General features: G+C 35.2%; 1 protein-coding gene across 1 annotated transcript; it reads right to left on the bottom strand.

The window, feature by feature from the left end:
• Positions 1 to 1,075: 1,075 nt before the first annotated feature.
• LOC145121140 (Nuclear transport factor 2 (NTF2) family protein) lies at positions 1,076 to 2,976 on the bottom strand. The gene is made up of 3 exons (XM_079056923.1): positions 2,310 to 2,976; positions 1,564 to 1,760; positions 1,076 to 1,489 (listed from the first exon to the last, which is right to left on the bottom strand). The coding sequence occupies exons 1-3, from the start codon at positions 2,703 to 2,705 to the stop codon at positions 1,234 to 1,236; spliced, it is 849 nt and encodes a 282-aa protein (XP_078913049.1). The 5' UTR covers positions 2,706 to 2,976; the 3' UTR covers positions 1,076 to 1,233.
• Between the last annotated feature and the right edge of the window lie 23,920 nt (positions 2,977 to 26,896).

The raw sequence follows: 26,896 nt of genomic DNA, 5'->3' as shown, positions 1-26,896 counted from the left end.
TTCCACGGTGACATTCGAAGATTCTGGTGGTGGTGCATCTTTTGTAACGAGACGAGAGAATAGGATAATGATACATGATCATAGGTTTTAGAAATGGTAATAAATTGAGGGTGAGAATTTGGCAAGGTTTTATATTTTACTTGTTTAAATCACAATCATATATAAATAATATATAAATTATGAAAAGAAAAATAAGGATAGTATAGTCTTTTTATCTTCGTAATGAACGAAAATGTAAAAAATTCATTCTATGAAGAGTGTAAAAAATAGTAATGGACTAAACACACAATTTTAATAAAATAAAGGTGTCTTTTTTATCTTTGCAAAGGACCCCATTTTTATTTATTCCGAACCTCAAGTTGTCCTGGAGAGGCCCTATACCATGGTGGTGGTGATGTTTTCAATTACCACTTTACAAGAAATTGTAAGCGGAAGATCTTTTTTAGATACAATCGACCACTTTTTGGTAGTGGAAAGATTTTATATACTAGACTACTAGTCTCTTAAGAAACAATTTAAAACGGGAGGGATATATGATAATGATATATCCATCACCCCTTTTACAACCTAAGTTCCCTTTGTTTTTGTTTATGATGTCATCATGATTCGATTTCTGTTGTTATTGGTAGTATAATATTAATGGACTATTAACTCAAAGGTTTTATATACATGAGTGCAAGTGCAAAAGTGAATATTCGATTTGTGGAGAAGATGGAATTTTGGTCCCAAAGACGCTATTAAACCCGCATTCACCGGATGAAAATGACGACTTTAACATTTATAATATTTTTGATTGGTTTTAACAGAAAACTAACATAATTATAGAAAGATGTAAATAATATCGGTAAAAGCTGAATTATTTGCATGAAAATGCAGCAAGTTGGAAAGGTTGAGTGCCTAGTGCCTATTGTATTGTAGCATAAAACCACCTCCATTGTTACCCTGATAAATCAAAACCAGAAGGAGAAAGCAACAGTAGCTTTCCTTTATTTTTGGGTTTAATTTTCTCCATCTCTTCTTCACCTTTTAGTGTATGAGTTGTCAGGTGGAGACTTGTATCTTTAAGCATATGCAATAAAGATAGAAGATTGGGTTTGCCATTATATGAAAAGTATGTCGAACCCTATTTGGGAATTTCACCTGCCAAGTGTTTGATGAAATGCCCAAAAGAGATTCCCATTACAACATGAAAGTTTGACAAGGTATAATCTCAACTCTGAAGCCAAAAACAGTTCAACCCAGCAAAGGTGGCAATTCACCATCATTGAACATCATCTCTGAGCTGTGATGGTGAACCAAGAACCAGTGACCATTGTGAAACTCAAACACATTGGTCAAGTTCAAACCACTATGGTCCATGGCAATGTAGGCTTTCATGGTGACCCATGCCATGTCAGACATGACACGTGCACTTACATCTTGAATCTGGAAATCAATCCCTAACTCCCAGTTAAAAGCAAGCTGCCAGCTTCTTATAACCCTGGTATAACTGCATGCAAAACTAAATGTAAGATTTTTTTTTTTTTAAAAAAAAAATGGTGTGATAAATGAAAAGGTTGTTACCCTGTGAAAATATCCCCAGATGCATGAACACATTTGACATAATCTGCATTAAGCCAAAGTTGTCCCATTTGTATAATAGATCTTTCTCTAATGATGTCAAAAAAACGGTGATTGATGTTTACTATTGCTCTAGTGGCTGCGTAGTATGCCTTCCATCCATTACCAGGTCTTATACCATCTTGTTCTGTTGTAAAATCCTGGGAATTTCAATATATATATGTCAATTGTAGAAGTGAACTTACAGTTTACAAACTGAGCTACTAAAATGTATGATTAGCTGCTATGATCTCATCATCTCCTTTGATCAAGGGTTTGGCATATCAACAAGTCCTCGGTTTCTTAATGTTTATCACTCACACAATTAAAGCACTAGAAAGTCCTTCAATGATATTGATTTCGATGAAACAGAATGCATGAATTTTTCAATCAATTCTACTCACAAATCCATACAAGCATCCCAAACTTAGCATACTTAATCCAACTCCGATCAATAAAAGCCACATAATGAAAATATTCCAAGTTTTATACAGACAGAGGTAAGGTGTTGATCAAGATGGCAGCATAAAGCAATCAGTTAGTTAATCCATCCCACCTCTAGTCAGCCGATCCCCAAAAGTGTAATCAAATATGAATTGTATAAAAAGAAAAAAAATCAAAGATTAATTAAGAATTCTAACATACAGTTCAACAGACAGATGATACGAGTAGCAACGTAACAACGAGAAGTTGGAAAAAGAAAACACAACCTTGTGATAAAGCGTTTTCCAAGCATTATCATCGTTTGCAGCTCTCCTCATTGAAGAATTCGTCATTGACAGGCTACAGAGACTCCGGTAATCCAAGTAACTCAAAACATGTGTCGTGATCTCCGGAACCAACTGTTCCATCATCGACGCGCCAACCGTCTGTTGCCGCTCCCTCTCCACCACCATCAGCTCCCCACCACCATTCATCATCCTAGCCATCAAATCAGAACTTGAACAAACACACTTACTAGCCTTTCGTTTGTTCGATTGGGAGAATGCGAGTATGATGAAGGGGAAGAAGAACAACAAAGAACAGAAAAAAGGGAACATTAGGGCTAGAAAGAGAGAAAGTAATTTGAAATATTCGTAATCGGAGAAAGTAAACGAGATCTCCATTGATGATGATTATGAGACATTAAAACTTCAGCGAACGTAAACCCTAAAGCGATAGAAGTGTTTAAAAACCGGTGACGAAGCTCTATGTTGTTGTCTCTGAAAGCTCTAATGTTGCGGTTACGCGATGGCATCATAAATCATTGGTCGATGATCATAATTCAGACATCCATTTTAAGGAAGTAAAGTCGAATCAATCTTCTTGGCTCTTGCGGAATATAACTGCGAGCCATGTCCTTTTTCGTTGGGTTGGTTGGGCCGATCTTCTTGGAACTTGGAACAATGGAGTAAATATGGTTTACTTTGGTAATCAAACTAGATTATAACATGAAAACATAAAAAAAAAAAAATAGAAATGTCTATGGATATTGCATAATAATTATAAAAAAAAATATGGTTATTGGTATTAATGAAATGTGTAAAGATTGAAATCAATAAATATCTATAATCGTTGAAGTACTTCTTTGTATACAACATTTTTTTGTTGTATTAGTTGAATGATATTCCTCGTCACATATGGTTATGATATTGTTATATAAGCATAACTGTTCTAATTAGACGTTCATTCAATAATAAGGTTACTTAATTTAAGCCTATATTGACAATCAATATACCGTTTTTTTCATTGTATTAAATATTGACATCTATTTCATTTATTCAAATAAAGTCATAAAGTATAATTTATGAAATGTTAAATGTTATATGGATTTAATTTTAGTATATCATCAATGAGAATTCTTTTCTAAATCATGATTGATTTATTTTAAATTGATTATGAATATAAGTGCTAGCTTTATGTTTGTTCTTATTTATTTGGTGTTCGCAAGAACTTTGCATTAGTTTTGTCGCAACTTTGAATAATTTTAGTATATTATCAATGTAATTTGGTATATCTTTCAATTATATGAAATATAAAATAATGATATTTCATTACTATTGTGATAATTTAGTTTATATATTGCATTTTTACTCATCTTAATGATCTTATTTTTTTTTCTAATAACTGTAACGCTTTTACTAATTGTACTTACAAATCTCCTAATATCTTATAATTTTTATCTTACTTTATAATTTTTCATAACTATACTATTTTCAAGATTGACTGTCTTAATAGTTTTTTTTTTTCAGTCTATTCAATTTTATATTTCGTTGTACAACATCATCGTTTGTATGTATTATGAAATTTCATTTTAAAAATGCTTAATGTTTACATCTTGATATTTTTTTTAATAAACTCGTGTAATAATTATGGAATATATATCTTGTTTGAATTAACATTTACTTCCTCCATTAAATTAAATTCCTCATTAAACGGATATATTTTGGAAAGTAATAACTACAATGGGGCAACATTATCTAAGGCATAAATGTTTGATGTACTTTTGCAGGGAAAAAATCGGGATCATTAAAAAAAATTTATATAAAGAAAATACAAATTTAAATTGAGTGAAATTATGGATGAAATTACTGACGAAAATTATTTTGGAGGATTTATATTTTGTAAAGTATAATACTATGACAAAATTCGAAATATGTATATTGTTGTGTAAATTTATAAATTTTATTGTTACAATATAAAGATAAAACAAAGTAGGTTGGTATGTTAAACACAAAAAATAATTTCAATGAATGTATGAAATTAAAAAAAGGAATTTGAAGATGAAAATTTAAAACTTAAAAGTATGATGACATGTGATAAAAAAAATGTGTGAAAGAGCTCTAACCACATTTAACCAATTTGTTAGTGAGAAGATCATAAATGGACTCTCAATGTGTCACACACCCAAACCAAGGATGGCGGAAACGTCCGGGGGTGGAGGACTTCATGTATAGTATCACAACAACGAGTATAATAGTGCTCAAAGTAAATACAACCATCATAAATATAATTGAAAAGGTTACACCATAGTATATGTTTACATGTTTCAAAATCAATTACATTATGATGACAAAATGAACTGTTTGACGATTTAACGTCTCATCCTCAAAATGCTGTTGGTTTCCTGTTTCACTGATTTCCTGAGAATACAAGTAGTTTTGAAAAATGTCAACAATTAAGTTGGTGAGTTCATAAGAGTTTTGTTTGAGGAAAAAGCCGTTTTCCTTGTAAAAACGATAGAGTATGATTCCAGACAATCCAATATTTTATTTATTAAGTGTGAAGTGAATGCTCTTATGTTATGCGATAATGAACCCTAGAAGGACCCGTAGATTCCTTCTATAATCACCCAGTGTATATAAGTTATATAATATTTAAGTTAAATAAACCGTCGAATATAATGGGTCTGCCCTAGGTCCACAACCAAACAAAGAACAGGAAGTAAGGCGGGCCCACCAATTCTAAGTCGATTGTGACTAGATTCTTATATAAATCTATCATATACACTTAGCAATTATAGCTGAAGTCTAACAATTCTAGATGAAATGTAGTATTAATAGAAATATGTTTCCAAAGAAAATCCAATATTTTCCTTATAAAAGTCATGTAGTCCTAAATCCCAGGACCGAGAATATGTGTGTGTTTTATACTTATAACGGGTTTGTAGTTTTAAAATAGAGAAAACCCCTTTTCAAAGTAGAATTTCCCCTGTAAACTTGAAAGATTGTTAACTCCCTATGTGATTCGTTATAACCATACTATAACATAGATGTCTGCTGCGACGTTCTTCAGACGTCGGAATCGAAATGACATTTGTCACCCCCGATCGGCCGATCGGACTTATGCAGGCAGCATGGGTGTGGGTTGTCAACACCAATATAGATCTATACACAGTTATCACGCTCTCCCTACAAGAGACTCTGGTTATAACTAATTCAGGAATTTTTAACCAGTACTCAAAGAGTACAATGAAGACGTGTCTCACAATTTACGTTAACTAGTTTACATATAGTTTGAATATAAAACATCTTCCGTGGTGGAAGTGAAATCACCTTTTATGTAATAAATTCGTGATATGAAATCCATAAATTAGTACTATTATGGTTTATCATGTAGTATATGAAATACCCATTTGTCTTGAGAGTAAAACATTTTTCATGTAGTAAAAATCCATAAACTATGCTTATTGTAACTAAGATTGGGAATTTGTAAAAGCATTTAGTTACTTATAATGGAAGGTTTCGTCATATCCTACCCGTTCGGCTAACGACCCTCCACTAGTTAAGAGTGCGGTGGGTAAGAGTGGATACCCATTCAATCACCATTTTATAGGCAATTTCCTTAAACACCCCTTATAGACCAGCTTCGTGAATGAGGCCTACTAACGGTAAGACTGACTCTTTACTCATATATATAATATTAGACTTTTAATGTTACATATATATAGTATAGGGTGTATTTTACACTTTTAAAATACTAGGTGGTTTTATTAACTTTCTCTTTTAATTAAACTTTTAATTAACTTAACAAAACCATGAGGGTGTAATTTGAACTTTTCAAAATACTAGAGTTTTAGAATTTAAATATTACATAATTAAACTATTAATCAAAATTTTAAATTCCAAAACTTGAGGGCAAGTTTTGAAACATTTCAAAACATTAGATTTTAGAATTTAAATATTTCAACATTAAACTTTTAATCAAAATTTTAAATTCCAAAACTTGAGGGCAAGTTCTGAAACTTTTCAAAACATTAGGGTTTAACTATTTAAATTTCAAAAACAAAACTTTTAAGTTCAAATTTAAACTATAAAACCTAAAGGGAGTAATTTGAAACTATTCAAACTTACTAGGGATCAAATAACAAATAATATAAATCAAACAATTAATTTAGTGATTATCTATATTTGACCTAATACAATTTTAGTCACAAGATAATTACCAAATAATTTGAATAATCTATATTTATCATATAAAGAAACTATTATTCAAAAGATTTGAAATTATCTTTTGTTTTGGTAAGGATAATCATTAACATACAATAAAATTCGGATTTTATTATCAAAAAACGATTTTGGCATCAATCCTACAGCAAAACAGCAAGTAAATCCCGAAATATACTCTGTCAGACTCCCGGACTCGCCGAGTCAGTCCTGAACTCGCCGAGTAGGGCCAACTCGCCGAGTCCAGATACTGACTCGCCGAGTTGAGTCGGGCAGAGGCAAGAAAAACGATTTTCAGCAGAAAAACGACAATTGCATCACATACAACAGAAACCAATCAAGGCTCTGATACCACTTATGGGTTTTATGCATAAGAACAATCCTATGTGCTCATACAAACCCTAATGTTTGGATCTAGGTTTCTCTATTGTACATGCAATGAATCCAAGACTTACAAACCCTAGATCTATCAAATAAGAACTGAAATAAGGGTTTAGTAATTACCTTTGATTGTTATATAGCAATAACAATCAATCCTTGCTTTGATTGGCTTCAGAAAGCTTAGTGCCTCGAATGCTGCACCTCTAATGGAGTCACAAACACCACTAAGCAACTTGGATGAAGAGGGAGGAGAGAGGATGCACCAAAAACGGTTGGAAACCCTAGAGGAACACTTAGCCACGTTTTTGGGGCATAGGGGTCCTATATATACATGTAGGCTATTAGGGTTTGCAACTAGGAAACCCTAATCTGACTGCTTAAGCCCTAAGCAGTCCAATGGACCGTTCCAGAAGGCCCTTGGACGATTTCTTTATGGTCCTCCATATAGAATTCGTCCATTGCCATCTAATGGATCCTAAGCCCAACTTTGTAACTATCTTATAATTACAATATCGGTCCCCTTAATTTAGTTAATCTCTTTTAGTCACAAAATTAATTTTTAATTAATTCTTGACTAATATTAATTAAACAATATGATTTCTCCTTTAATATATTATTCTTATAATATATTAATAAATCATAATTAAACCTTTCTCTCTCCTTAATTCATCCTACATATTGCTATGGTGAAGGCAACCCAAAAGGACCATGCTCATAATCAGGTCAAGTACATACCAAAATAGTTATGGACTTAGACACTAATCCAACAGTCTCCCACTTGGATAAGTCTAATAACTATTTTGCATAACTTCAGAACCTGATCAGCAATCGTAGCTTTCAAAAGCCGCTGTCAACTCTGATCTTATCAGATATACGTGTCCTTTAGATAAGGGATCATATATTCCTCCATTCTACAAGATATCGTATAGACATGAGACATGGATTGAAATCATTCTCTCAGTCTATGTGTCGTTTCCCGATTTTCGATTTATGACGACTGACTAATTGAACAAATCAAATCAGTCCTGGCTCGGCCGAGCACTTTCCTTTGTCATCACTAAATCATCGAGGGGCCCACAGATATCGCTTTTATCCCACTTTGGGTAAAAGGAATGGATAAACTTCGAATCAAATGCTTGCTTGCACCTACTAATCGAATCACACACAACAATAAGTTTTATAACACCAAGTTACTGGTACGTTTACTTATCATCAATGTGCAACTGATCAGCAAGTAACAACTCACATGTCTTGGTTTCAAGAATATACAATGTTATCGTCTCACCAATCACTCGTGATAAAACCATGAAGTGATTCAAGTGAGCGTGGGTTTAATCCAATACTTTAATCTTATCAAAGCACTCATGAACTCTGCAGCAAACTTGTGCTATGTCTAAACACTTTAGACAATCTACAGACAGATTCATGACAGTCTTCCTTTATACCTACTTCCAACGTATGACCGACTGTGGAGGTTCGAATAACCTAGTTATTCTGGAAGTCAAAACATGCAAAGTGAAACGCAATAATAATATTAATCCTATATGGTCCCAAAACTTTTTGAGCGTAAATAAAACACTTTTATTTAAACACCATATTGATTACTTATTATTCATTGCTTACTGTTTCAGAAACTCAACTTATTACTCGAATTATAACCACAATTGTCCCATGCTCCAAGCATGCACACTTTGGTTTCCTATGGTCCATACTTTGTAAAATTAGATCAATTGAAAACCTTTTCCAATGAAACTCATTTCACAATCCCTAATCCTTATCATTAGTGTAAGAATACAAGGTTCTTGCCACTATTAGAATATGTTAGATTCTAACATTTTATGCAACGACCCTTTCGTAAAGTCATAGCACAAAAGTCACCAGGACTTGGCTAATGAAATTACTAAGTTCTCTATCAGAAATTGTTACAAAACAATTTTATAGATGTGATGTCTCTCACTCAAAGTACATTCCTTTGAACATCCTTTTGCATAAAAGTTTCTAATCTACATAGATTCTTAATATCCAAGTCCCATTAATGGAAACATTTCCATATTTGCCATATGACAACTCATTCTTAATAGAATCCTATCTATTCATAATAATGTCAATATAGTCCATCCAATACTATACTTCCAACTACTCACAAGCGACAAATCCTCAATGAACCTCAGATCGTCCTTTGATAGTTTAATTATTTTAGTCAAAACCAGTTCTAGTCCCTTTTCCCTCTTAATACCCTACGCACTGGAAAATTTTAGAATGGTCAAATATTATAGCATATGCAATCGATCCTATACCCGAAGCGTATTGGACACGATGCATAATGTCTCACATAAAGACATGATACTTCATCATTCTTCTGCCATAATATTTTATGTGCCCTGTTCCCACAATTCGAACTATGAAGAGGGATGCCGTAATCATAATCGAATTTTGAGAATGCACTATGTATCCTTGACTAAATTTATTAACATTTCTCGATCTAAGCTTTAGAATTTTGAAACGAAGTATAATATTCTCTCCCTTAATTATATAGCAAAACAACTTTTCAACCCTTGCAACTTTGCAAAATGAATCTTTGTTTTCTATAATTAATATTGCTAACTTGCAATACTTACCATAATAATCATGCTCCCACTAACATGATGATTATTTTCTTACCAGCATAACACTTATGCTCCCACTAGCTTTGACATGTATTCTAGAAAACAATTGAACTTCTAGAAAACAATGCTTATTGAATTCCTTAAGTTCACATTTCTAATACCTAATGCTTTGATAAGCCTTTATCTAAGCTTTTTAAGCTCATACACCTTTGCCTTAGATAGCTCACATGTGTGTCTAAACAATTCAGAATTTATGTTACTAAGTCCCAAATGTTCAGATCAATTGCCAAATCTCACAATTCGAACTATGAAAAGGGATGCCGTAATCATAATCGAATTTGAGAATACAATTTTCACAATTGCTATCTTCTTAAAATCTCTCTTAGTGAAAGCATTTCCTCACAATCATTTTCATGAAGGAGGAAAACCTTATGACACTTAGATTTTATGATGTATGTGTTCCTATCCATGTGAATTTGTCAAAACGAAATTTTGCGACAAATTCAAAACCATATGGACTGAACTTGTTCAATCTTGATTTCTTGCCTCATGGTAACATGAATGCCCACCATGTCTTCCAAGCAACTCATCCTTTCATATCAATGTACTTTCCATTGATCAAGGTGCTTTGTCTTTATGCATTCAAATGAGAACTCATAGAACTCACACGCATAATTAACTCAATTGGAATGGCACAGAAAAAGAGTATGTCATCCATGATAGGCTTTAGACCTCAAGTCGTGTGCTAGTGATGATCAACTAGGTTTAACTCTTGATTTGTTCTTGAAACTTTTCAAGACCATTAAGACTCCCACTGACTCCTTGACATATAAGATTCTCTTGTCAAGAAACATTCCTTGACAAAACAAATATTCAAGAGGTAGTGTAGTTTTTATCAAGACTATCACTTCACATAATTGGTTCTAGTTGGTCTTTGTCTTATCCAAGACATCACAACTTACCAATTTCAAATGTGCAAGAATAAGAAAACTTTTCCAAATTCCACATTTGACGAGTGTTATAAACCTACTTAAGACTTGTCACTCAAGTTACAATCTTGACTCTAAGACTTGATATTGAAACGAAGTATGATTGACTTCTTGATTTAACCATTTCTACAATTCTCGATTCCTCTTCTTAGACATGCAATTGCACTAAGACTCACTTAGAGGATCAATTGAGATATGGTTCTTAATCATTAAGACTTATCATAAAGCACAATAAAAGGTACTCTCCCTTCTTCTTAGAATAGAGAAACTTTTATCTTTCTGCCTATTTGATTCTTCTTACTCGTTCTGCTATTGATTGAAACTCTTTCAATCAACTCAGAATTATACTTAATCTTATAAGTATAATCATATTTACTAAACTTTAGTAAATCATGACGAATATCTTTATCACTCTTGTGGTGGACTTGATCAACGCACAACCTAGTGTACTCGATCTCCTGGTCCTTCTCTTGACACTTTGCCAAAGAATTAGTCTAATTTCCAAAATATGAAGTTTCTCATTCATCACGCAACCAAGTTGTATGATTCCAAGTTTATGTCCAATTGAAACTTGGGTGATGAGAATCTTCCTTTATTTGGCAAATCCTCGACATTTCACAAATTACATAATCAAGAATCACATCCAATTTAACATTGCTAAAATTAGAAATACATAAACATCCATTTTCACATATGCCATTGCAAGGATAAATAAATAGGACGAAATCAAAATTCATTTTATTGCGGAAAAACTTGTCCTTACAATGCAATTCAAATGAAAACTATGCTATTTCAATTTCTAAGCAATCTATTCTAACTCTAAAGTAGTAGCTCAAAAATCCGATCTTCAAGCAATGCGATCGAAATCCATTTCTTCACGATCAGATTCAGCTTACTTCTTCCCTTAAGCTTCCTCTCTTTTCTTCGATCCTACAAAACATCAAAATGTAATCTTATCACATCATGTATTGAAAATCAAAGAATAGGAACTTATAGAGTTAGTTATTGGATTTTACCTGAAGTAGAGCCATACGTCTTCACTCTCCCATCTCTTAGATCTCTCAGGTAAACAGGGCAGCTTCGTCTCCAATGCCCCTTCTCTTGGCAGTAGAAGCAGATTGACTCTTTTGGAATGACACAAGGAACTATCTCAGAATTTACCTTTTCTGGATTTCCAATGTCACCATTTTCAATGTCCATTGAAGTTTGGGAGTTTGATTTGCCAGACAAATTTGCTCGATCAGCACGCCAAATCATTTCTGATTCAGCAGCTATAAGCAAATAGGTCAAATCAATGAGGGTCACGTCATGGTCCATCATATAGTACTCTCTAACGAACTCACTATATGATTCAGGAAGTAACTGAAGAACCCAGTCAACAACCAAGATTTCTGAGATATCGACACCCATCATCCTTAACCTATCAATGTGTGACTTCATCTCTAAGATATGTGCACACACAGGTTTCCCATCTTCGTGTTTACTTGCCAATAGGACTTGAGTGAGCTTGAACTTTTCAAGCCTTTGAACTTGTAGGTTAGGGAGAATAATTGGAGGAGGTGGAGGAAGTGAAGCATGACTCTCATTTCCTTGATCGTATCGTGGAACGTCATCTTCATTTGGAAGGCTTGTTCCAAGGGACTTGGGAAGACCATTGTAAGATTTAGACATCTACAAAACGGGAGAAAATTCAAGTTAGTTGATAAGAATCCTTGATGTAACACCCAAATGAAACATCAAGGCTAGGATCCAACACAACATTCTACAACCTAGAAGAGGGATGCCGTAATCTAGTTGCAGAATATTTGAAGGTAGGTAAATGTCGATTTACCAATTCCCACCATGAAAAACGAAAAAGAAATTTAAGTTTTAAATGAATTGAAACTCCTAGATCTTTTGAGATTCATTGAACTTTTCAATGACATGTTTAATCTCGATTATGCCCTTCTTTTTGTGACTGGGATGCCGAGGATCACAAACAAGGTGTGAATAACCATGCGAATCACGTGGTGCACCCAATTGCTACTATCACCTAATCAATGTGCCGGTTAGCCACACACGCTCCATTGATCTATGATAAACATCGAGCCACCCTTCGCCACCAATGTCAATCCCAAATTAGTGTGTTGGTTAGCCACACACGCTCCACTAACGTTTGATAAGGGTACGAAGTGTAATTCCATGGATTAGCATACAAATTCACATTTTGCCCTAAAGTAACTAAGATTGGGAATTTGTAAAAGCATTTAGTTACTTATAATGGAAGGTTTCGTCCTATCCTACCCGTTCGGCTAACGACCCTCCACTAGTCAAGAGTGCGGTGGGTAAGAGTGGATACCCATTCAATCGCCATTTTATAGGCAATTTCCTTAAACACCCCTTATAGACCAGCTTCGTGAATGAGGCCTACTAACGGTAAGACTGACTCTTTACTCATATATATAATATTAGACTTTTAATGTTACATATATATAGTATAGGGTGTATTTTACACTTTTAAAATACTAGGTGGTTTTATTAACTTTCTCTTTTAATTAAACTTTTAATTAACTTAACAAAACCATGAGGGTGTAATTTGAACTTTTCAAAATACTAGAGTTTTAGAATTTAAATATTACATAATTAAACTATTAATCAAAATTTTAAATTCCAAAACTTGAGGGCAAGTTTTGAAACATTTCAAAACATTAGATTTTAGAATTTAAATATTTCAACATTAAACTTTTAATCAAAATTTTAAATTCCAAAACTTGAGGGCAAGTTCTGAAACTTTTCAAAACATTAGGGTTTAACTATTTAAATTTCAAAAACAAAACTTTTAAGTTCAAATTTAAACTATAAAACCTAAAGGGAGTAATTTGAAACTATTCAAACTTACTAGGGATCAAATAACAAATAATATAAATCAAACAATTAATTTAGTGATTATCTATATTTGACCTAATACAATTTTAGTCACAAGATAATTACCAAATAATTTGAATAATCTATATTTATCATATAAAGAAACTATTATTCAAAAGATTTGAAATTATCTTTTGTTTTGGTAAGGATAATCATTAACATACAATAAAATTCGGATTTTATTATCAAAAAACGATTTTGGCATCAATCCTACAGCAAAACAGCAAGTAAATCCCGAAATATACTCTGTCAGACTCCCGGACTCGCCGAGTCAGTCCTGAATTCGCCGAGTAGGGCCAACTCGCCGAGTCCAGATACTGACTCGCCGAGTTGAGTCGGGCAGAGGCAAGAAAAACGATTTTCAGCAGAAAAACGACAATTGCATCACATACAACAGAAACCAATCAAGGCTCTGATACCACTGATGGGTTTTATGCATAAGAACAATCCTATGTGCTCATACAAACCCTAATGCTTGGATCTAGGTTTCTCTATTGTACATGCAATGAATCCAAGACTTACATACCCTAGATCTATCAAATAAGAACTGAAATAAGGGTTTAGTAATTACCTTTGATTGTTATATAGCAATAACAATCAATCCTTGCTTTGATTGGCTTCAGAAAGCTTAGTGCCTCAAATGCTGCACCTCTAATGGAGTCACAAACACCACTAAGCAACTTGGATGAAGAGGGAGGAGAGAGGATGCACCAAAAACGGCTGGAAACCCTAGAGGAACACTTAGCCACGTTTTTGGGGCATAGGGGTCCTATATATACATGTAGGCTATTAGGGTTTGCAACTAGGAAACCCTAATCTGACTGCTTAAGCCCTAAGCAGTCCAATGGACCATTCCAGAAGGCCCTTGGACGATTTCTTTATGGTCCTCCATATAGAATTCGTCCATTGCCATCTAACGGATCCTAAGCCCAACTTTGTAACTATCTTATAATTACAATATCAGTCCCCTTAATTTAGTTAATCTCTTTTAGTCACAAAATTAATTCTTAATTAATTCTTGACTAATATTAATTAAACAATATGATTTCTCCTTTAATATATTATTCTTATAATATTAATAAATCATAATTAAACCTTTCTCTCTCCTTAATTCATCCTACATATTGCTATGGTGAAGGCAACCCAAAAGGACCATGCTCATAATCAGGTCAAGTACATACCAAAATAGTTATGGACTTAGACACTAATCCAGCACCCCCCCCCCCTAAAACTTGAAGAAAACATGAAAATGTAGGGGTATGAACTCACCTTGGGTGATTTCAGCAGATGGATGATGAAGAAAAGGAGTTTCCAAGTCAAGAACACTTGGGAGATGTTTGAAGATTCGAAGATCTAACAACAATATGACGATATTTGTGTAAGGACTCATGATTTAAGTGAAAGTGTAAGGAAATCAAGTGTGGGAAGAGATTTACTTACCAAGGTGTGTGAAGAGTTCAAGATCAGCCTTGAATCTTGAATTCTTGGTGAGAGGAAGTGAGAGAGAATGTGTTTTGCTTTTTGGTGAAAAGTGAGTGAAATGGGAGGAGAGATAAGGATTTCTCCAGTTTTTTTATCAAGGTTATGGCTGAAAAAGAGTGTAAAAAGGACAATGATTGACTAGGTATGGGTGAATAGTGATTGCGAATAGTCAAGGAGTGGGTATGGGAGGTAACTTGTGTCCTTGCCCAAAGGATAAGTCCACACTCCACCTAAATATCTCACCAACTAAATTTTACTCTTAGGCAATGATTTTCCTCAAAATATGATTAAAATATGAATATTTAGGGTTTTATATGTCAAAATATAAGTTTGGGTGAAAATCTCACGTTAAAATAATGAAAAACGGGTTTAAAACGAAAATTGGGTCAAAAACCGGGAAGAAAATGGAAAATCCGAAGTCTGGCCGAAGATTGGGTCTTGAGAGGGTTAGAACCGAAGGCATGGTTCGGTTGGTGAATTGGAACCGAGAGGGAGGAGGTTCGGTCTGAGCTATCTCGCAGGCGGACTCATCAGAAGGGACCGAAGGTGAAGTTGTCAGAAGCGAATCTTGTTAGAAGCGAAGGTGAAGTTCGGTCCTCCGAGGTTCGGCTCCTTAAGAGGGTTCGGCTCCTTAAAGCTGTTTTTCACGTAAACTTCCGTTTTCGAGCGGTTTTCGACTAAATTAAGGGTCGGGATGCCCCGAGTGATTATAAGAAGTTGAGAGAGATTTTGAGAGAGATTTGGGAGAGATTTCACATACTTGGAGAGATTTCTCATACTTAGAGAGATTTCACATTCTTGGAGAGATTTCTCATACTTAGAGAGATTTGGGAGAGATTTCACATTCTTGGAGAGATTTCTCATACTTAGAGAGATTTGGGAGAGATTTCACATACTTGGAGAGATTTGGGAGAGATTTCACATTTTTGGAGAGATTTCTCATACTTAGAGAGATTTGGGAGAGATTTCACATACTTGGAGAGATTTGGGAGAGATTTGAGGTAGAGAGAGATAGAGCGAGAGAGATTGAGAGAGATTTCGTTTGCGACCTTTTTGAGTGTTTGGCTTCGTAACGCAAGGTTCGTAAATCCCGTTAAGCCTCGTTATGAATGTTATACGCCCCCGTGGGGTATGTAATAATGTTTCATCGAGTAGTTTCATCACTTGCCCTGATTAGGGTCTAGAATTTCCGAACACGTGAAAACTCTAAGTGATACTTTGTATTAAGATTGCGAGTTGTACAATAAGAAACTTAATGGAAACCCTAATATACAAGGGTTAGATGAGTTGACCGGTTTGACTCGTTGACTTTTGTTGACTTTGACTTGACCGGAAATTGACAGTTGTCACACAATGATCAACGAATTATTCATGTATGACAAAAGGTGAATTCTATAATTTGTTGATTCGAAATGTTTTAAGTAATGCTAAAATAAACATGTATATTGAAGTGTAGATGAACATGTCATTTTCATGCAAACGACATGTTTTATGGTATCATGTAGAAAAATACTTTAGAAAATAAAATGTTTTAAACACATATACTTAACTTAGATCCTGATCAACCAGGTTTATCAACCGTTTCTCCTTTGAATTTTCAATAATCACTTTTATGAGATTAGTCGACACAATCTGACTAAGAAAATATGAAGAAAAAAATAAATGGTTGTTGTATTATAGATGTGTAATACAATAAATATTTATATGTAGATAAGATAGAATGTTAAAATAAAATCTTAGCAAATACAACACGAGTGTCGAGATTACTGGCTATCAAATCCTGGAAAGTCACAAAATTATAAGGATCCACCATAACAGCAAAATCATTTGATACACGCACTTTGGTTGTTTTGTAGAAATTATTCTTATGCTTATGATCAACCAGCATGTAATCTCCTTCATTTTTGGCCATACCAAAACTACTAATTTCCCTTACAGATCCTTCAACAAAGAGGGCTTCAAACGAACTAATGGGATTTTATCTATTGTTGCTTGTATTATAGTGCCATTTAAGTGAAAAAAATTGGTTAAGTTTAAAATTTTATAAATTAAAAGCAACATAATAATAAAAAGAAAAAATTGTACCTACTCGTCAATTAAAATCATGTCCAAGTTGCTGAACATGTTTGGGTTCTTTTTTAAGTTTGCTTCCAAAGCAAGAGTACTTGAACACGAATGTTTTAGGTTTCCTTAGATGCATCGATGTCAGCAACCTTATCAAAGACGATCTCATCGCGATTGTTTTGTGCCATGGGTGTAAAATGAAAAAGAAAACAATTAGAATTAGAAAGAACTTTTATATGAAATAAAATGGACATATAAAGAGGTATGATTCATAAAGATGTATGAAAGTTATTATAGTTGTCAACAAAATTGTTTCCATACTTAATTTCAAAGGATGCATAAATAGATTATATATTATTTCCTATTAAATCAACCTAAAAGTGTAATAGGATCATACCAAAATATTTTAAAATTATACCAAAATTAACCGGATTATTATAACATAATAATTAAAAAAATCATAATCATCTCTAATATATAAAAATAACATTTTCCTAATTAGTGTCAATTCCAAAGATAGTTAATTTTTGTTTTGTTAAAGGTACATAATATATTTTCCTGTTTATTTGAAAAGTTTCAGAAAAGTAGTTAACCGATTTCATGTAATTTGTGACAAAGAAAATCAAAATATATGAATACATATACTTGATATAGGAACAAAAAAATAATCGAAAAAAAATATAAAAAGCGAAAGAAGGTACTGAACTTCTACTGCACAACAGCGAAAGTTTGAAGCAGAGAATGATGATGGAAGTTATAGATAATAAGGATGATGTTGTAGGAGAAGGTTTGAAGAAAAGCAATGATTGGAAATAAGTGTGAGCCGCGTATTCAATGATGAATCGTATATGTATGTGATAATTTGAATATGATTTTTTGCTATTAATGGTTTCCTAATAAAAGCGGCTTTATATTAATGGTTTACTAATATAAACAAATTTATATTAATGGTTGATATTAATTCCTTAATTAAAATAGGTTGTTACTAATATGTTTTTAAAGCTGACCATATTAAAATCTTTATTACCGGAAATTCAAGATTTAAAATATGAGAAGATTTGATTGGAATTATATACATTACATTTCAACGGATGTAAGTTAATTTTGTTGGACAATTGGAAAGTGTTAGGTGCATTTTGTGCACCTTTTTGCACACCTTTTAGTCCCATTTCATGCATCTATTTAGCATAATTGTTCTTCCTTTTTCTTGCATTTCATCATATTCATGTTAGTCTCTAAAACAACCTTATTTGCACACTTTCATGTCTTTTTCAGGTACACCGGAGCTTGGAATGCGCTTTGGGAGGTGCCGGGAAGCATTGGTGAAGATTTCGGGATGATCGGGCGAAGAACGAAAAAGTTGGAAAAATCAAGTTTGGATTCGGAGTCAGAGGGGTACACGGGCCGTGTTGACCAAAATGGGAGCTGTTGACCATGCTGAACACGGGCCGTGTCAGTTTAGTGCAAATCAACATGGGCCGTGTTGGCTGCTGAACACGGGCCGTGTCAGTTTAGCCTATTTCAACACGGGCCGTGTTCGACCCAAAAACCAACTTTTGGCAGTTTTTCCTATCTTTCATATTACGGGTTGAGGGCCATTTTGAGACACACACAACATATCAGAGCACATTTTGAGAGGGGATTTCGAAGGTTTTTGCAAGGATTTGATCATTTATCATTTGGAAACATTATTTCTCTTATTTGTAAGTTGTAATTGCACATTATTTCCATCTTTTATTCTTGTGATCTTGTTCTAGCCATGTGTGGCTAGAACCCTAGTTTCTCCAATTTCATGTTTTGACTTCTTGGTAGTGACTTCAATCATATGACCTGATGTTTGTTCTTAATTTCTATCTAGTGAATTTGATTTAGCTTTAATCGAATGTTTGATTCTAATTGTGATTCTTATTGGCCATTTGAATTTGGGTTAGGTCATTCAAGTTATCTCTTTTACAAAATCTGTAATTGTTTTGTGAAATTGAACAAGTAACAAGCACTAAACTGATTTCCATTGAATGAATTTAGTGTAAATCTTATTCACACACTCTTACGCTCCCGAGCTTGTGAGGAGTATTGGGTGTTGTTGGGAACATTCACATAAAGTTTAATGCAATCTTTCAATCTAATTCTAAGAGCATGTTTAGATTAGGTTAGTAAGGTTAGGGTTAATCAAAGAGCTTGTTTTGGTTAATTAATGTGGTGAATGGGAAGTGTTAGAGCTTGTTAACACTTTCAAGTACCAACTTAGATAGAATTGAGCAAATATCATGTTATCTTGGAATCGCATTGCTAAGTTGTCATATATGAGGTTGGAGTCCTTACCATTTCTGAATTTAATTCACTCTTTTAGTTGATTACTTGTGTTTTTAATTGTTTGTTTTAATTATTTCATTCTAAAACCCCCCTCTTTACTGTTGGTGACCATAGTACCTTGCGCAAAGAGGTATAGACTAATTATCTCGTGTCTCTGTGGATCGACCCTGCTTGCCTTGTACTACCTTTTAGTGCAATATAGTGGGATTCTTTTGGAGTATATCGTACCCCTTTATTTGTTGGGTTTGACACGCCTAACAAATTGGCGCCGTTTCCGGGGACACGGTGTTACTAATTGTTTATGCCAAGATCTTTTCGAATAGGTATGTCATTGCCAATTGACTCAGAGATAGAGAAGACTGCAAAGAGGTTAAGGAAGTAAGCCAAGCTTCGTAAGAAGCAACCGGGCTCCGGGACTTCTTCATCATTTAACCCTCCAGTGATCAACATTTGGGAGGACATACCCCTCTCAAGTGTATCTGCATCCGAAACAGAAAGTCTCTCACTCTCACCACAACCATCCTCACCCAAAGTTACCACTCCACCATCTTCACCCACTTATAACATCCCAAACACTACACCCACAGAAACTTCAACAACTACTCAATGGGAGATAACCATGGAGGAAATCCACCTCCAAACCCACCACCCGAACAAACCCTTCGTCAATGGTCGAGACAAGAGGTTACACAACAACCTCTTTGCATCACCTATCCGGCAGCCACAAACCTTGAACTAAAATTCGGACTTATCCACCTCCTCCCAACCTTTAGAGGCTTAGAAAATGAGGATCCCCACAAGTTTCTCACAGAGTTCCGTGTTGTGTGTGTTGGCATGAAACCACACAATGTCACGGAGGACCAAATCAAGCTTAGGGCATTCCCATTTGTGGTGCAAGATACAACAAAAGATTGGCTCTATGACCTCCCACCGGGGACGGTTACTACTTGGGTAGATCTTGCACGACTCTTTTTGGACAAATACTTACCGGAGATGAAAGCTTCAGCCCTACGGAGGGAAATCATTGGAATCAAGCAACACAAAAGAGAAGCTTTTCACACATATTGGGAGAGATTCAAGAAACTGTGTGCCCGTTGTCCTAAACATGGAATTACCGAGTATCAACTTCTCCAATATTTCATTGAAGGCATGACTCCAATGGAGATAAGGCTTCTTCATGCCTCCATTGGTGGGTCTTTACCCAACAAGACTCCAAACCGAAATCCGCAACTTAATCAAGAACATGGCTGAAGATTCTAAGCATTCAAGTCATGATGAAGAATGGTACACGGATGCACCCCGAGGTGTAAAGGAAGTCCAAACTCCTCAAATTGAAGCTCAATTGTCTGAGCTTACAAAAGTGGTCATGATGCTAGCTAAAGACAAGGGTGTGCAGCCTACACCCCGCCCTTGTGGTATTTGCACTCAAGTGGGGCACTCAACCGACATGTGCCCTCAACTTCAAGATGAAAATTATGAAGAAGCAAAAGCCATGGGAGGCTTTTCTGGGTCAAATCAAAAGGGATATGAGCAGCCACGGGGTGATCAAAGATGGAAAAACAATCAAGGTTAGGGAGGATATCAACATGGAAGTTATCAACCAAGTCAACCACATCAATACCAACAAAGACCACCTTTTCCACCACAGAAATTCTAGTCAAGGCAGCCACAACACCCTCCTCAACAAGTGGGTTCATCAAATATGTCTTCAGAGGACATAGTGAAGAGTTTGGCAACTAGTACACAAACTTTCCAACAAGAAACAAAAGCAAGCATAAGGAACTTAGAGCAACAAGTTTCACAGCTTGCTACTTCCGTAAGCAAACTAGAATCTCAAGGAAAGTTGCCCGCCCAAACTGAAAAGAATCCAAGGCACAATGTGTGTGCCATCACTTTGAGAGGCGGAAAGAGCTACGATGGTCCAAAAGTGTCGGTTGATCAAGAAGAAGAAGAAATAGTGGTCGAAGAGGCAACCAAAGAAGAGAAGAAGGAATATAAAACAACCGCAAATAAGCCCTTCGTCACTGAGCCTAAAGCCACACCTGCTCCATTCCCCGAACGATTAAAGAGCACGAAGAAAGAATGGGAGGAGAGTGAGATTATGCAAATGTTCCAGAAAGTTCACATTAACATCCCACTCCTCGAGGCCATCAAGCAGGTACCTAGATATGCAAGGTTCCTTAAGGATCTTTGTGTATCTAAAAAGAAATTGAAAGGAACCCAAATTGTAAAAGTTGGGGAAAATGTATCCGCGGTTTTGCAAAAGAGGATGCCCCCAAAGTGAAATGATCCCGGTGTCTTTACCGTGCCATACAAATTGGGGAATCTTTATGTACCTCGAGCCATGCTCGATCTAGGTGCATCCATAAATGTCCTACCATATTCTATTTTTAAATCAATTGGTGTAGGAACATTGAGCAAAACCGGTGTGATCATCCAACTTGCCGACCGGTCTTTGGTACATCCAAAAGGTGTATTGGAGGACGTGTTAGTGCAAGTTGATGAATTTGTTTTCCCGGCTGATTTTTATGTCTTAGATATGGGATATGATGACTCTCCAAGTTCAAGTTCCATACTTTTGGGTAGACCTTTCCTTAAAACTTCTAAAACAAAAATTGATGTCTACAACGGAACTTTAAGTATGGAATTCGATGGTGAAGTTATCAACTTCAATGTTCATGAAGCAAAAAAGGTTCCTTCTAATGTTCAATCTGTTAATTTTGTGAATATGATCCAGCCATTGGCTGAAAAGAGCTTAAACTCGACTAACCATGATTTTATGGAGTTAGTCTTGTCACAAAAATTAGACAGGGACAAAGCCAAAGAACTTGCAAAGGAGTGCGGTATAAACGAGGAGGTGCTGGAGATTTTGAAGTTCAAGGATGATAAGCACATGCGGATTGATGGAAGAGAAGTAGAATTACCTACTACCAAAGCCAAATTTCTTCCACCGGTGGAACAAGCACAAGATTCGGGAGCAAAAACTCCACCGGACCCTTTAAAGAATATACATGTCAAGAAGGAGAGCACTCAACCAGTCATCAACTCAAATAAACTATCGAAGAAGGGAGAGAATGAGTTGATAACCATGCTGAACAAATACCAAAAAGGACTGAGTGTACAATCTCCGATATTAAGGGTTTAAGTCCTTTTTGGTTTGTGCGTAAAAAGAAAGCCAAAGGAAGGTTGAATGTTCCATTGAAGGAGGTGGCGAGAAGGTTGATGTGTTGGAGAGGCCCACATACTTAGAACGAAGCATATGAAGGGGCCAAGTCGAGCCGGGAGGCAACCCAGGGGTATTTTTATATTTTCCTTCAAAACATTTCTGTTTCTTTGAAGTTTTTAGTTTTTAATGTTCCAAATGTGTTGCAACATGTTTTTATACCTAGAAAATGAATCTCGGGCTCCAAAAATATTTCACGGATAGCCTGGGGAAGATGAAGAGGAGGTTCTCACCACAATTGCAAGGCTCCAAGAATAATTTGGTAAATTCTTTCCATATCTTTAATCGTTCATGTTTTGCTTAAAAATCCAATTGGTGTGCATTTGTGACTATTTTGGACTCTTACCCGACCCGACTACCATCCCCCACCACCTTCCGGTGATTATTTTGTTCCACCCTCTCCAAGCATCGGGGACGATGCTTATATTCAAGCTTGGGGAGGGGCAGATTTGTACATTAGGATCACCTCCATGCATTAAATTTCAAAAAAAAAATCCAAAAAGAATTTTTCGTTTATGTTCTTAGTTTCCATTTTTTTCCTAGTTTCTTAAAAAAAACAAAAAAAAAAAATAGAACATCTCCATGCATTTTCATTTTCATGCATTTCGTTAAAAAAAGATTTAATACGAGATGAGACAATCTTTACATACAATAGCTCGATGAAGTGGGAAAACGAGAAATTAAATGAAAAACAAAATACCCGAGGCGACCGGATAGTTACCGGAAGTGTAGAATCAGCTGTCATAACTAGGGGACCCAAACACCGTAATTCGAGACCCCACCTTAGAAAATAAAAAAAATTTGCATACTGAAACGTTTTGTGGGTGGTAATAACAACTTTATGATGATTTGCTTCTGAATGTTTAAAAAGAATCTTTTTCGGCAACTCTGGACCCACAGAACGCGGACCTATTTGTTGACACGCGTTACCCTCGCGGTAACAGAGAGCTTAAGTATCAGACCCACACAGTCAAGAAGGAAGAATGGGTACAACTGTCATATCCAGTACCCAAATCAAAAATTTCAAGCACTTAATCGAAGAAACTTTCAGAAATTCAAAAGTTGATTGAAGAATTCAAAGTTCAAAATGAAGATACAAATCCAAGTTCAATCAAAATCAAAAGCCGCCTCAAAGTCAAATCTGGCGAATGAAGAACTGTGTGATATGATACTTGTGGCTCTCGAAAAAGTGAAAGCATAGGAGCTGGGCCCCTTCGGGTGGGCTCACTGTTTCAGCGAAAGCTGATTCGCCGTGACGGGTTCTTAAGGATGCGTCGATTCTGATTCTTGGCCATCTAGTCTTAAGGACACGAGATCCGGACTGTGTTATTTTCGCTCATAAAGCTAATTAAGGTATGAAGTTTAAATAAAACTATGGTTGGATTATTGGGTTACACCGTTTCGGGTTTTCCTCACTTTGGTGGTCTGTGATATGTGGAAGGAAGCAGGATGGTTGCCTAGGTATTAATGATTGGAGCCACATTGATGTAAAGTCTGATCGTACTTATATAGATAAATTACTTGTGTTCTTAAATTTCTCTTTGGTTCATTTTGTGTCTTTAGTGCTTTTGTACATATTTTTCTTTTGCATGGTTTTCATTGCATGCATTCATTCCTAGCCTTTAGGATCTTTCTTTCCCTTTTTGCTCTATGTTTCTTTTTGCCATCTAGAAATCGTCATGTTTGTCCGGTTCTTGTTCTTTCTTGAGGACAAGAAAGGTCTAAGCTTGGGGAGATTTGTTAGGTGCATTTTGTGCACCTTTTTGCACACCTTTTACTCCCATTTCATGCATCTATTTAGCATAATTGTTCTTCCTTTTTCTTGCATTTCATCATATTCATGTTAGTCTCTAGAACAACCTTATTTGCACATTTTCATGTCTTTTTCAGGTAAACCGGAGCCTGGAATGCGCTTTGGGAGGTGCCGGGAAGCATTGGTGAAGATTTCGGGATGATCGGGCGAAGAACGAAAAAGTTGGAAAAATCAAGTTTGGATTCGGAGTCAGAGGGGTACACGGGCCGTGTTGGATTTACTTGCAAAATCAACATGGGCCGTGTTGACCAAAATGGGAGCTGTTGACCATGCTGAACACGGGCCGTGTCAGTTTAGCCTATTTCAACACGGGCCGTGTTCGACCCAAAAACCAACTTTTGGCAGTTTTTCCTATCTTTCATATTACGGGTTGAGGGCCATTTTGAGACACACACAACATATCAGAGTACATTTTGATAGGGGATTTCGAAGGTTTTTGCAAGGATTTGATCATTTATCATTTGGAAACATTATTTCTCTTATTTGTAAGTTGTAATTGCACATTATTTCCATATTTTATTCTTGTGATCTTGTTCTAGCCATGTGTGGCTAGAACCCTAGTTTCTCCAATTTCATGTTTTGACTTCTTGGTAGTGACTTCAATCATATGACCTGATGTTTGTTCTTAATTTCTATCTAGTGAATTTGATTTAGCTTTAATCGAATGTTTGATTCTAATTGTGATTCTTATTGGCCATTTGAATTTGGGTTAGGTCATTCAAGTTATCTCTTTTACAAAATTCGTAATTGTTTTGTGAAATTGAACAAGTAACAAGCACTAAACTGATTTCCATTGAATGAACTTAGTGTAAATCTTATTCACACACTCTTACGCTCCCGAGCTTGTGAGGAGTATTGGGTGTTGTTGGGAACATTCACATAAAGTTTAATGCAATCTTTCAATCTAATTCTAAGAGCGTGTTTAGATTAGGTTAGTAAGGTTAGGGTTAATCAAAGAGCTTTTTTTGGTTAATTAATGTGGTGAATGGGAAGTGTTAGAGCTTGTTAACACTTTCAAGTACCAACTTAGATAGAATTGAGCAAATATCATGTTATCTTGGAACCACATTGCTAAGTTGTCATACATGAGGTTGGAGTCCTTACCATTTCTGAATTTAATTCACTCTTTTAGTTGATTACTTGTGTTTTTAATTGTTTGTTTTAATTATTTCATTCTAAACCCCCCTCTTTACTGTTGGTGACCATAGTACCTTGCGCAAAGAGATATAGACTAATTATCCCGTGTCTCTGTGGATCGACCCTGCTTGCCTTGTACTACCTTTTAGTGCAATATAGTGGGATTCTTTTGAAGTATATTGTACCCCTTTATTTGTTGGGTTTGACACGCCTAACATAAAGCTTTTATTAGAATTAAATACATTCAATTTGGGGAAGATGATGTCAGCAATTTGATCTAAGGATAGAAAACATAGGATTGAAATACAATTAAGGGCCTAGATTGTTTAAGATGATGTCATAAGGTTTCTCTTTTAATAATATTTAGAGATAACTTGTAGAAATCTATTTGTAAACGACAAAACTTATGGTATGTATTTTTTTCGAAGTTTACTTTAAATCTTGATTTTTTTGGCTTTGTGATATTTTTGAGTTAGTTTTGTTGCGGATTTTGTCCCTCAGTAAACTGAAATGACTGTAATACTCTTGGGGTATTTATTTTCTATTTTTCTTTTATTTTTAAATCTAATACTTATTTATTTATTTAAAAAATTAAAATAATAAGAGGGGGTGCTCTCTCTCTCTCTCTCTCTCTCTCTCTCTCTCTCCAAAACCCATGACACAAAGCTTCATTTGTTCTTCATTGTTGAATATTATGAACACCAAGTGTCCAAATACTACATTTCATTTCCTACATTCCACCACCACCAACACCATTGTCCGCCTCCTACCACCTTCATGAACAAAAGATTTTTCTACAAACTAAAGTTTTTCAAAACACTCAAACTAAAACAAAATTACTCAAGAACATTTAAGAATAGAATATTTCTATAAACTTGATTTTTTTAGATCTCAAGAACAAGAATACATTTTTCAAATTTGCAAAATCAAAAACCCTAGAATCAAGAACTAAATTTTCCAGATCTTCAAACAAAAACTCTGAAAATTTAGTTTTCCAGATCTGCAAACCTCCAGAAAACGAGAATGAAAAACAAATCAATTATATGAAACGTCAACGTCGCCATACCATCGTCGCCGCCCTTCATCTTCCCTCTCTCCCACTTTATTTTCATCAAGCGTAACCCTTCATCTTCTCCCTCTTCCATTTCCATATCCCCAAACCCTCATCGCTGAAGATCTCATTTGCAAATCTAGAAATCCTAACCTTGTCCTTTGTAGCCGTCACCCTTCATTGCAGATCTGGAACGTCGTTATCGTCGGTAGTGGAACCCTTAGATCTTCGTTAGTTGGCAAGGAGGTGGCGTTCTGGTGCAGATATGAAACATCATTATCTTTCTATCAAACACAAACGAATGAAGATCACTGGATCACAAGGTATGTGAAGAAGATCTCATTTCTTCGTGGACGAGATCTGTTGGAGGTGGCAGAGTTCAAATCTGCAAGAACAAGGTCTATTTGTT

The sequence above is a fragment of the Lactuca virosa genome, chromosome 6 (assembly GCF_052849685.1).
Source record: "Lactuca virosa cultivar CGN04683 chromosome 6, Lactuca_virosa_CGN04683_v6, whole genome shotgun sequence".
NCBI classification, from domain to species: domain Eukaryota; kingdom Viridiplantae; phylum Streptophyta; class Magnoliopsida; order Asterales; family Asteraceae; genus Lactuca; species Lactuca virosa.
This window is presented reverse-complemented; position numbering and strand designations above follow the sequence as displayed.

Coding starts and splice junctions, on each gene's coding strand:
- LOC145121140 (XM_079056923.1), bottom strand. CDS start 2,705: ATGGAGATCTCGTTTACTTTCTCCGATTACGAATATTTCAAATTACTT. Junction 1,761..2,309: donor GGAAAACGCTTTATCACAAG/GTTGTGTTTTCT, acceptor TGAAATTCCCAG/GATTTTACAACAGAACAAGA. Junction 1,490..1,563: donor TCTGGGGATATTTTCACAGG/GTAACAACCTTT, acceptor TTTTGCATGCAG/TTATACCAGGGTTATAAGAA.